The following is a 12441-nucleotide window of genomic DNA, read 5'->3' as shown; positions in this document are numbered from 1 at the left end:
CTGTTCTCAGCTGCCATGGGGAAAGAACAAAACATCACCTATAGTTAGGGTTTTCCTTTAGGTATTCAGCTAGCAATATTGCTCACAAACAGCAGAAACTGTTTGGTAGGGCTGCATAACTTTGGCCCTCCAGCTGTTGAACTACAACTCCCATAATCCTCATTGCCTACTGTAGCTGGGATTGGTAGTACTACCGGAGGGCTGAAGTTGTGCGGCTCTGCTGAAGGGAATGTGCAAGCTGTTTTTAAATTCACAGCACAATTATTGGGAGGTAACATTTTGCTTAAATCTTTACTAGTTTTTATCTCTTCCATATCATTGTGAGTACATTTCTTTAACGGCACTGTATGTGTGCAATATAGATAACAAAGCCCTTGTTAGATAACTTAGCCCCTGTTGCATAATAATTTACAGTGACACAATATGAAGAGTATATAAAGTTCATGGGAGAGAATGCCCAGTGTATGAAGTATATATGTCCTGATCAAGATATGCACACATAAGCCAGAAAGGCCTCCTGATGAGTCCAGAAAGCACTCTATACAGTGACAGTGAAATCCAAAGAAAGCTGTTGCGTAAAGTTTAAATAAATATTGAGTGAACTTTCTATGCATTCCCATTGGCTCAGTGTCTGATAACATTTTTCAATCAAAAATTTCACCAAGTCATTAGGCAACTTTTCATTAATTTTGCTTTTAGAGAGTTTACCTCATGATTCAACCTACACATAAGTGAATCTGCAATGACTGTATACAAGTCCATGGTATTTCTCTGCATTTAACAATGATGAGCCTCTTCATCCTCATTGGTTTGACTTGATTGTTTATTAGGAAGCATTGCATCACTCAAGTGAGGAGTGAAATGGTGTCAGTCTATAGTCCCAGAAGAGGCAGACAAGAATGACCACAGACTTTATAACCCCCAGCACAGTACCTCCAGTGACTGCTGCTGGTGTCTATCTCATGGTTTCTTTTTTGACTGTGAGCCCTTTGGGAACAGGGATCCATCTTAATTGTTTGTTTGTTTATTATTTCTTTATGTAAACCGCTTTGGAAACATTTGTTGAAAAACAATATATAAATATTTGTTGTTGTTGTTATAACACATTGACTGGATCAAATGTAAATATTTTAAAATTTGGATTTCCTCTAGGAATCCTTCCTAGAAATAGTGTCCACTGTGAATCACAATCCAAACGTATATGAGGATTCCAGGTGCTCCACACAAGTGAACTTTACACAAAAGAGGGCTAACCTCTTGAGTGTTAAGAAATGATCTGCACATGTAATGGGAATGCATATGCAGAATATTCTTAGGAAATGGAAGGGGAAATATGGCAGACCCTATTCATATAGGGTTTTTTATGCATATTTAAGCCCCCACTTGAAACAGGGTGTCACTGACAGGCTCATACTTTCCCCAACTATGAGATGGTAAAGTTCAGTGATGGCAGTTGGTAGAATGGGTTATACCATTCCCAACTGCAGGCAGGCATGTTTTGTGAACATTTTCGAATGCTGTGTGTGTGTGTGTGTGAGAGAGAGAAAGAGAGAGAGAGAGAGAGAGAAACCTCCCTGCAAGTCACATTCTTGAATGCGGTCACACGTCTTTAAAAAAAACCAAACAGACCTCACTGCAAATTAAAAACGACATCATGAGGGGAAAAGGTTTTGGCTCAGCCTGCCCAGTGTTGTGCAGCTCAGAAGAACAAGCATAGCAATGTAGGGATGTCTGCTGGGGTTGAATAGGGACAGTCACTCTCCGCCTGCTAAATATAAAGTAAACCACCACTTTGAAAGGTGCCTCTTTGCCCATTAGCAGGTGGGAAACTCATTTCAAAGCCTGAGAAGTCCATGCACAGGTTCAGCACTGACCCACATGCAGGTTCTTGAGGGCAGCGCCATCGCAGCAGGAAGTTGCATGTGGCAGCGGAGAGCAGGTAAGGACCTGCTCTCTTCCTTTTAAAAGATCCCACTCGCCGCTCCCCTCCCTGCGGAACCAAAACCGTTCAGACCTCGTCGTCTGTGCACGAACCTGTGCATGATGAACCTCAGTTCATGAACATCCCTAGAGTCCACATTCTTGTTTATCCTGATATCATATCCTCTGTGAATAGTACAAAACTTAGAAGAGCCTCTTGAACTGAAGAAGCTGGACATGAGAATATGACTTTTGTTTCAAGCATGTTTCTTCCCTTTCAGTCAATCCATGTCATATCTGAAGAATTAAGGCTCTACATGCCTGTTTTGTGAACAATGGGATGCATTAAGACAGCTCAAAAATCAACCTTATTGATTAGTAGCTCTTTAGAACGATCAGTGTGCACAAAGGGCATTCTAGATCTACCCGGCTGCTCTGTGTATTCTGTGGGCGGTTATCCACGTACCACATGATGCAAGCCTCCTCTCCCCATCATCTCCATTTATTGATCAGGCATAGTAGCCAAGAGATTGAGCTGTGAATCAGGACTACCCCAGTTTTAATGTCACCTTTGCAATGAACTCCTTAGATGGTCTGAGGCAAACCACTCCCTCTGTGTACTGCAGCCACAGTATAATAATACACTTACCTTACAGGGTTGTTGCAAGGATTACAAGAAAGCCATATGAAGTGGCTTTGAAAATTCGAAAGCGCCATACAAATGCTAAGTATATTATTATTTGTCTATCACCTTATCTCCTAATGGCAGCAGATCTTTCTGCAGGGGCTATGAAGTTCAATAGTGCAGTGTAGGCCAGTGTGTACGTCAGTGTGGTGTAGTGGTTAGAGTGCTAGACTAGGACCAGGGAGACCCCAAGTTCAAATCCCCATTCAGCCATGAAACTCACTGGGTGACTCTGGGCCAGTCACTTCTCTCAGCCTAACCTACCTCACAGGGTTGTTGTGAGGATAAACATAACTATGTACACCATTCTGGGCTCCTTGGAGGAAGAGCGGGAAGTATATATCAAATAAATAAATAAATAAACAAACAAACAAATAGCTTTAATGATGTGCTGGTTTTCTTCATTTATTCTCTGTAAGTCAGAAGTAGGTGTGAATAGTCTTAATAAATCAATAGCAGTTTTCCTCAAAAGCAATTTTTAGCAATAATAGCAATCTTCCTCAACCTTTTGCTTGACTTGTAATAGGAGGTATCAAAAAGGCATGGCAGTGATGTCTTGTCTATGAGCCTCTGATGTGAATAATGTAATGCAGAAGCTGCAAACTTATGCAAGATCATAGCTCACCCTCTGTACCATGAAAAATTGCAACTTGCAAAGTGCAGCTATATGAATAGCCCCCCCCCCCCGCCGCAAAACCAAAGTTTGAGTGTATCTTGGACCAACTCCAAGAATATATATTGTTCAGGCAGTGCACCAACACTGAGCTCAGGGAATCCCTCTTTTTCTTGTAGTCTGTTGCTTCCCATGTTATTATGTTTGATTGATCCTGAGAGTAGGGCTGTTTTCTGAGGTAAATGGCCTCAGCCCAACAAAGCCCAAGGAGACATTGCCTGCCTGCTGCGGAAAGCAGATTAGCAAATATGTTTGTACTGGCACAGTAAAGGATTTTTGTCACTGGAAGTTAAATACAAGCAGCATACCTTTACAAATCAATGATTCATAGATGAGATCATGGGGACTCCCAAAAGGTTATCTGATATATGATCTGCTTCTGCAATCTACTGGACACTTGCAAGCTACATTTGAGCTGTTATTTCAAATACAAACACATAACATTTTCACCAAGCTCTTTGACTATTCTCTTTTTATACAAAAACAATAGTGTTATGGTGACACTATCTGTCACCGTATATCATGTGATTTGTTTTTCAGATTTCATGTGATTTATCATGTGATTATTTACCAAAATAAACATCATGTGATTTATTTATCACATTTTATTCCTGATTTTCCTCCAGGGTGCTCAAAGGACTCCATACATCCCCGTACTTACAGTAACTCCAGTACCCCCATCCTTGTGATAACACCTGCAACTCCCAGCTCCATACTGATTGCAGATTTAATGCCTACCTGCCATGCCAGCAACATACAGACCTTGCTAGTGTGGCACTAAACCATGCGGTCTGTCCTAACCGCAGGGGCAGATCTACCGGGAGCAGTGATGGGATGGTGGCAGCCAAGGGACACCACTTGTAATGTTATCAATGGGGCCTCTTTCTTGGTTCCCATTTGAGGGTCCTCCCCACCGATCCTACTTGTCCTTGAATTCTCTTTGGCTCAGTAGAAGCTCCTCTACCACTCTTTCCCTCTAACCTTCATGCCTTCTGTGCCACTTAGGTCCATGTTTCTTATACTGGCAGCCTAACATGACTTCCCAACTAACTGCACTGGGGAAAGGGAAATTTCTGATGCCCTCCCCTTCTCCTCAGGGACATATTTCCAGATGGCTTTTTGTGCTCCTTCCTGTCCCCCGCAAGTCACTGGACAAGAGCAGGAGTGTCCCTGCCCTTGCCTGCAGTTGCCCTTGCCTGCAGCGTGGTTAGAGTGTTGGACTAGAACCCAAGAGACCTGAGTTCAAATCCCCATTCAGCCATGATACTTGCTGGGTGACTCTGGGCCAGTCACATATCTCTCAGCCTAACCTACTTCACAGGGTTGTTGGGAGGATAAACATAACCATGTATACCACTCTGGGCTCTTGGAGGAAGGAAAGGTTGTGCCATCAAGTCTTTTTTCTTGGTAGAATACAGGAGTGGTTTACCAGTGCCTTCTTCCTCACAGTCTGAAGATGCCTTTCAACACCTCCCTATATTGCTGCTACCCAATGTGACTACAAATGTATTTACTAGGCACAGTGTAGGAAGCACACCGGAACGGATTTGAACTAAAAGCCTCTTGCTCTCTAGGCAAGCTGCTTCCTCGTTGCACCACCGCAGAGGAAGAGTGGAAGATAAACGTAAATAAATAAGATCAAACAGAGAGAGAGAGACAGACAGACCCCTGCCTGTAGTCTTGGAAAAGCCACTGCCAGCCTGTGTAGACAATACTGAGCTAGATGAACCAGAGGCCCGATTCTGCAGCTCCGTCTGTTCCTACCCTAGGAGCCGCAAGACCAGAGAAATAAAAGAGTCGGCACAGATGATTTATTACACCTGCCCACTATAGAAATGTAGAAACAAAAAGTCCTGTAGGGTTATATTCAGAACTTTGGCCTCTGCGCGGCTGAAGGAAGGAACGTCATACTAGACACGCATCACGACTGCCTCCGTTCATTTACTCCTGGACACAAAGCTCCATTTACGCTGCAGGACTTAGGACAGGAGGAGCCCCTAGACCTTGATGATACCGCGTCACAAGCTCCGGGGTCACGCGAAAGGAACCCGCTCTTCCCCTAACCCTGTACTGCGAGCGGGCTACCCCTCCCTATCCTGCCGCGAAGCAGCAAATCGCCGTCGCCGCCTGCCCACGCGAGAGGTAGGAGGGGCGTCCCCGAGAACGCGCTCTCTTTCTCGCTCTGCTCCATTGTATTAATGGGGGTGTCCTAGGCTTTTCCTTTCTTAGTTTGGGCTGCCCCCGGGGAAGGAAAGCAGTTGTGCTACGAGAGGCTGACGGGTTGCTAGCAAGCGGTGGGGGTAGAAAGAGGAGGCAGGGCAAACCTTTGAACTCAACTCCGGAGAGAGCTCAAAGTGGCTCCAGCGTGGGGATGCTTTAGCGAATCTTGAGCCACGCCTTGGCGTGGCGCCGGCTTGCCTGTCCTCCTCCGGTGCCCAGCTCGATATCATAGAAAAGCCTTTGCTGGACTCTGCTGCATTGGAAACTGTTTCTCTACTCCGATGCACACGTAGCCCTTAGAGGAGATAACTGCCTCTTTCTTCTTCAGCCCCGGATTACCTTTGGAAAGGAGAGAATGTTTTGAATGGCTTTAGCCTCGTTTCTCCCTCGCTTCTGTTTGTGGGTATGAAGGAAACGCAGCTTGTAGCCCCAAAAGTAGCTGAGGTTGCTGAAGGGCTTGAGACTAGTACTCGGAAGTGAAACCAAAGCCTTGCAGCCCAAACCCGCTGGGTGTTTCTGTAGCAGAGAATGATGCTGTTCTCCATTTACTCCAGTTTCTTCTTTCCCCAGAGAAAATGTTATTTTTATACTGCCCAAAATGTACGTCTCTGGGCGGTTTACAACAAAATAAAAACAGAAAGCAAAACATTCGTTAAAACAAAAACAAAAAGTTTAAAACACCACAATTTAATTTTTTTTAAACAATATATTTTAAAACAGCATTAAAACAATATTAATTAAAAGCCTGTGTGAACAGGTGTGTCTTTAAAGACTTTTTAAAAGCTGTCAGAGATGGGGAGGCTCTTATTTCACTAGGGAGTGCATTCCCTAAGTGGTTCTTCTTTGCCAGAAGTAAAGTCAGTGTTGACTCCTGGTGCCCGCACAGCCCTGTGGTTGTCTTTGGTAGAATACAGGAGGGGTTTACCACTGCCATCTCCCACACAACATGTGATGATGCCTTTCAGCATCTTCCTATATCGCTGCTGCTGGATATAGGTGTTTCCCATAGCCTGGGAAACATACCAGCGGGGACAGCCTCTTGTTCCCTAGGCAAATTATTTCCCTGCTGTGCCATTATAGGTAATTTTGGAGCCTGGTCCTAAAGGCCTCTGGAGCCTGCCCCCCGCCCCGATCCTCCTCCTACACACACCATGACAAACACAGTATTTTTAACATGTGGGTTCTTGAGAGCACAAACAGTAACTGAACTCACAAGAATGTAAGGATATAAAACAGGTATATTTATGCAAATATTCCCACATATTTCTTTCCCCACTGTCACCCAGGACAGACTAAGGAGGATTTGGGAGCCCAAATCAGGCCCGGGCCTTGCCTGCTTGCCTCCCTTCCTCTGCCAATGGCCTCAGTAGCCCCAAACAGCAGTAGTGGTTGACTGGGCCCTCTCTTGCTGCCAATAGGCACCACCGTGGTCACTCATTCCCCTCAGGCCATTGACAGGCTTGGGCCCATCCCTTCCCCTTCCTTTTCTCTCTCTCTTCGACTCGCTCTTCCCCACGGTCTTTCTTCCCCTCCCTTCTTTCTCTCTTTCTTTCTCCCTGAATTAACAGTTCACTCGCTCTTCCCCACTGTCTTTCTTCCCCTTCCTTCTTTCTCTCTTTCTTTCTCCCTTCCTGAGTTAACAGTTCTTGTTTCCTCATCTAATTCACACAATGACAGCCTTCTTTTCCTGAAGGGGCTCTTTCCATATATATATTCCTACAATCAAGAACATCTTCCGACCAGTAACAGTTTAATTCCAACTGACCTTAACCATCTCAGGCTCCTCCTCCCTATCTACACATGGAATCCCCACTGCCCAATCAAGTGCTTCTGCTTGTGAACTCTCGTGAGAGCTGCCACACACAGGATTAGCCACAGTATGCCTTAAGAGAATTCAGTATATAGATATTGAAATGTAAAATATACAACTTGAATTTGTATTATGTTCTAATGTTTTATGTCATTTGCATTTCACGAGTTTGGGATTCAAACTTGTTTTTCTACATCAGTTCAGGTCCTTCTATTATGTTTTGCTTTGTCTGCAGATTTTATATTGTCCTGAAAAGGATGTCACAACTTAAGTTCTGTTCTCGAAGATCCCCAGTGGTTTGCAGTAGTGGTTGTGTTGCATCAAGCCAGCCTCTTGCGACCAATATTGGTCTTGGTAATTGGTTTATTTGTTCCTTTTAATGGATGGGATTTTGAAGTTCTTTTTGTGTGTGTGAAGGGTGTGTGTTTTTACTGTTCTTTTTAGTATCTTTCCACACTGCAACCATCCATTTCAAGCTTTAACATAGTTTTATTATGGGGACTTTAAACATAGCATCTCCTCTGAGGCAGTGTGGGCAAGAGAGCTAATCTTCAAGTAAACTAGTTTTAAGAAATTGTTTCATGATTTTCCTTTGGTGTATAGAAGGACTACTAGCCTCTAGAAGTGGATAACTTCCACTAGGAGAGCTGGTCTTGTGGTAGCAAGCATGACTATTTTATTTTAAAGACACACACATACACATTTGTCCTCTTAGCTTGACTTGTCCCCTTAGCTAAGCAGGGTCCACCCTGGTAGCATATGAATGAGAGACTAGAAGTGTGAGCACTGTAAGATATTCCCCTTAGGGGATGGAGCCACTCTGGGAAGAGCAGAAGGTTCCAAGTTCCCTCCCTGGTCTCTCCAAGATAGGGCTGAAAGAGATTCCTGCCTGCAATTTTGGAGAAGCTGCTTCCACTCTGTGAAGACAATACTGAGCTAGATAGACCAATGGTCTGACTCAGTATGTGGCAGGTTCCTATGTTCCTTTCTTATGTTCCTATAGATAGTACCAGGCTATAAGTTCAGAAAATACAACTTCAAATAGGGAACAAATGCTTTTGTGTAATACTCTTCCCTTTGATGATATATTGGGCAGCTTCATGCATTGACCTGGGAGAAAAGTATAAGTGAATTGTATTTCTTGTTGTATATGACTGATTATCTTTGGAAATGAACTTCCAGGTAGGAGATTCACTAGGTCCATGTTCTTCATTGTAAGGCCTGGGGGCCAGTGGCAGCCCGAATCAATCCTAAGTGTGTTCTCCTGATTAAGTATCAATTGTATATCCAGCTTCAGATAAAGCTGAATACTCTTTACAGTGCCCCTGGCACCATGTAGAAGTGATTGTTATCACTGTGCAGTGCTGCATTTTGTCTAGCACCAGTTGGGCTCCCTTAAGGGAAACAGAGCCCTCTTGAGCCTCTGCACCATCTTGGAAAGTATGCACAGAATGCTGGGAAGTGCAGCCTTACTCAGTGCTTTTATCCTAGAGCTCTTAAGGGAGGCTCTTCTTTCTTAAGGGGCCTTCGCAGCACTGGGAATAGCACAGTACAGGAGAACCTTGTTAATTGTAGATTCCATTCCCGCGGTTTCACGTATCTGCGGTCAGGGAATTGGCATCTGACCTTAGTATAAGTGAAAAAAATTGGCCACTAAGGGATTAATTTTCACATATCTGTGGGTTGGGGTGGTTGGAAATGACCTCAAAGCTTATTTCCAGCCACCATTTTGAGATTATAGGAGCCTCAATATGGCTCTTTTTGCAGGGGGCGGGGGAAGGCAAAAACCACAATTATCAGCCTATCACTGTTGGGGGGCATTGCTGTGCTGCTGGGGACCCGCAGATCATGGTAGTCCCCCCCCCATTTTTAGGTCAATTTCCCCCGCTTTTTGGAACATTTTCCCAACCCCTGGGAACCTAACCCCCACAATCCCAATACCGCCTCTATTTGTGTTTTCTGTATTTGTGGTAGCAGCAGAGAATGGAACCCCCGCGAATACAGAGTTTCTCCTGTACTCTGCAGTGGTTGGCACACTGGGAAATGGCTTGCACATTGAAGGGTGTGTTTTTTGCTTTGTTTTGTTTGGCTAAAGTGACCCCCACTTGAAAAATAGTAAAGCTCACTGCACTAGATCTTGTTCAGTTCCCCCATGCAAGTTCACATCTGCATAGTATACCTGCTTTACAGAAAGTAGGAAAGCAGTTGGCTTGCACTTCCTCTTTGCTGTCATCTGGATAACATGCAACACTGCTCTCTGATCAGTTCATTAACAGAAAATAATCATTCCCAAGTTCTTTGTTCTGTGACTAGTTGAACTGATAATTATCACCCTATTTTGCAAGTTATTATGAGTTTAGAATCCCCTTCCTGTTGGGTTCTTACTAACGAATTTCCCTGTTGCAGATATTTTAAAGAGTGGTGGCAATGCTGTAGATGCTGCTGTGTCTGTAGCAGCTGCTTTAAATGTCACTGAACCATGCAGCACTGGCATAGGAGGAGACTGCTTTTGCCTCTATTACGATGCGAGCACAAAGCAGGTGCATGGCCTCAATGGAAGGTAAGCTCCAAGGAAGAGGTACAGGAATTATGTGCTGGGATAGAGAGGTACTTCTTTGGTTTAACAGGTATGTTGGATCCATAGAGCTCTGGTGATACTGCAAGACCAGCGCTAAAGTTTTTGAATCTGTTTTTACGTTCTCGATCTGTGGTGGTGGTGGTTGTTGCTGCTGATCTGTGAGCAGGCCATAAAATAAGAGGGCAAAGAGAACTCAACTGCAAATGGAAGCTAGGTTTGTGGAATGACGATATGTCACTGCCTTTTCTGACATGCAGTATACTGAATTTGCACATGACACTAAACTATTTAGGGTAGTGAAATCCACAACGGATTGTGAGGAACTCCAAAAAGATCTCTCCAAACTGGGACTGGGGGACTAAATGGCAAATGCGGTTCAATGTAAGTAAGTGTAAAGTGATGCACATTGGGGCAAAAAACACCAACTTCACATATGCGCAGATGGGATCTGAGCTGTAGGTGACTGATCAGGAGAGAGATCTTGGGGTTGTGGTGGACAGCTCATTGAAAGTGTCATCTCCGTGTGCGGCAGCTATGCAAAAAGCTAATTCCATGCTAGGAATCATTAGGAGGGGGATTGAAAATAAAAATGCTAATATTATAATGCCCTTATACAAATCTATGGTGTGGCCACATCTGGAGTACTGCCTACAGCTTTGATAATCATATCTTAAGAAGGATATTGTAGAACTGGATAAGGTGCAGAAGAGGGCAATCAAAATGATCAGGGGCCTGCAGCACCTTCCGTATGAGGCTAGGCTACAGCATCTGGGGCTCTTTACCTTGGAAAAGAGGTGACTAAGGGGAGACATGATCGAGGTGTATAAAATTATGCTTGGAGTAGAGAGAGTGGACAGAGAGAAATTTCTCTCTCCCGCACACAACACTGGAACCAGGGGTCACCCCATGAAACTGAAGGTTGAGAAGTTTAGGACCGACAAGTGGAAGTACTTTTTCACACAGTGCATAATTAATCTATGGAATTCCTTGCCATGGGATGTGGTGATGGCCGCCAGTTTGGATGGCTTTAAAAGGGGCTTAGACAGATTCATGGAGGACAAGTCTATCAATGGCTACTAGTCTGGTGGCTGTGGACCATCTCCAGCCTCAGAGGCATGATGCCTCTCGATACCAGTTGCAGGGGAACAACAGCAGGAGAGAGGACATGCACATACCTCTTGCCTGTGGCTCCCCAGAGGCATCTGGTGGGCCACTGTGTGAAACAGGGCAAATAGAGTGTCATTACCATATAGCCTGTGGACAAACAAGAATCAAGGTTATTTCTAGTAACAATACTACAGGAAAATAAGCAGATGCCGTTTTTGTGGGAAGAGAAACAGATTACTGGATTGAGTTTTTCATTAGAATTTAATTTATTTAATAGAGCTCTGTTTAGTGGTACTCTTCGGGCTTGCCCACTTATCACAAGCCTGTTTACATTAAAAACATAAGAACATCCCTGTTAGATCAGGCAGAAAGCCTAATTAGTCCAGCATCCTGTTTCACGCAGTGGGCCACCAGATGCCTCCGAGAAGCCCACAGGCAAGAGGTGAGGGCATGCCCTCTCTGCTGCTGTTGCTCCCCTGCAACTGGTATTGAGAGGCATCTTGCTTCTGAGGCTGGAGGTGGCCTATAGCCACCAGACTAGTAGCCATTGCTAGGCCTGTCCTCCATGAAATTGTCATAGGTGGACCTCATTATCTGCAGGGGCTCTGTTACCGCAGATTACAGTGGGTAATGAAACCGTGGATAATGAGGCATTGAGTCGATGGGAACATGGGGGGTTAGGTTCCCAGAATAAAAAACAAAAACATGAAAATGGGCCAAATAAAGTGCCCTGCTGTGCTTTGCCAGTCTCTTGGTGTCCTGCAATGCCCCCCACAACATCCCAAATGGTCCCCCAAAGACCTCCACATTTTAAAAAATTTTTTGGGTGAAATGAACCACAAAATGGCTCCTATGGACAAAATGGTGGCTGGAAATGACATCCACTGTCACTTCCGACCTTCTAGGAATTACGGATATGTGGGTTTTAACCCTTTCGTATCCACAGATAAGTAGATTGGGTGTCTGACACCTGTGGATATGCAAAACCGCAAATAGCGGTTCCGCGTATAACAAGGTTTGCCTGTATATACAAATGGTATTTGTTCACGTTTTGTGTATGTTCTTTCAGGCTTGTGTGCATAATGTCACTTTAATTTATTTTAAGCTGACCTTTATAATGGTTTTGTACAAACATCCTGGTGGACACAGAGTCTACTGTTCTGGTTTCACTTGGAAATGACTTTATTTTAACCAGGTGGTTAATGAGCTTTGCACCTCATTTCCTTTTTTGGTGTGTTCTGATTTTCCTACATTGGAGCCATCATTCCACTGTAGGTCTATACTGAATGGTATAAAAGAAGAGCATCAGTTCCAGGTGCTTTTCAGTTGCTGTAGTCAAAGAGCAAAGAGCAAGGCATGCTGCAACTTGTGATTTCTTTCCTGTACCTTTCATAAAGAAACAGGAAACCACTTTAAATGTAGTATTTTGACTTGTTTCCCGGGGTTGT

General features: G+C 44.2%; 1 protein-coding gene across 1 annotated transcript in view; it reads left to right on the top strand.

Moving 5' to 3' along the window:
* Positions 1 to 7565: 7565 nt before the first annotated feature.
* Positions 7566 to 12441, top strand: part of LOC128351275 (glutathione hydrolase-like YwrD proenzyme) — a 55804-nt gene continuing 50928 nt past the window's right edge. The window contains exons 1-2 of the mRNA XM_053310664.1: positions 7566 to 7662; positions 9715 to 9868. Of these exons, the coding sequence (XP_053166639.1) occupies positions 7566 to 7662; positions 9715 to 9868 (251 nt within the window). The remainder of the gene's footprint in view (positions 7663 to 9714; positions 9869 to 12441) is intronic.

This window comes from Hemicordylus capensis, chromosome 3, assembly GCF_027244095.1.
Source record: "Hemicordylus capensis ecotype Gifberg chromosome 3, rHemCap1.1.pri, whole genome shotgun sequence".
NCBI classification, from domain to species: Eukaryota; Metazoa; Chordata; class Lepidosauria; order Squamata; family Cordylidae; genus Hemicordylus; species Hemicordylus capensis.
This window is presented reverse-complemented; position numbering and strand designations above follow the sequence as displayed.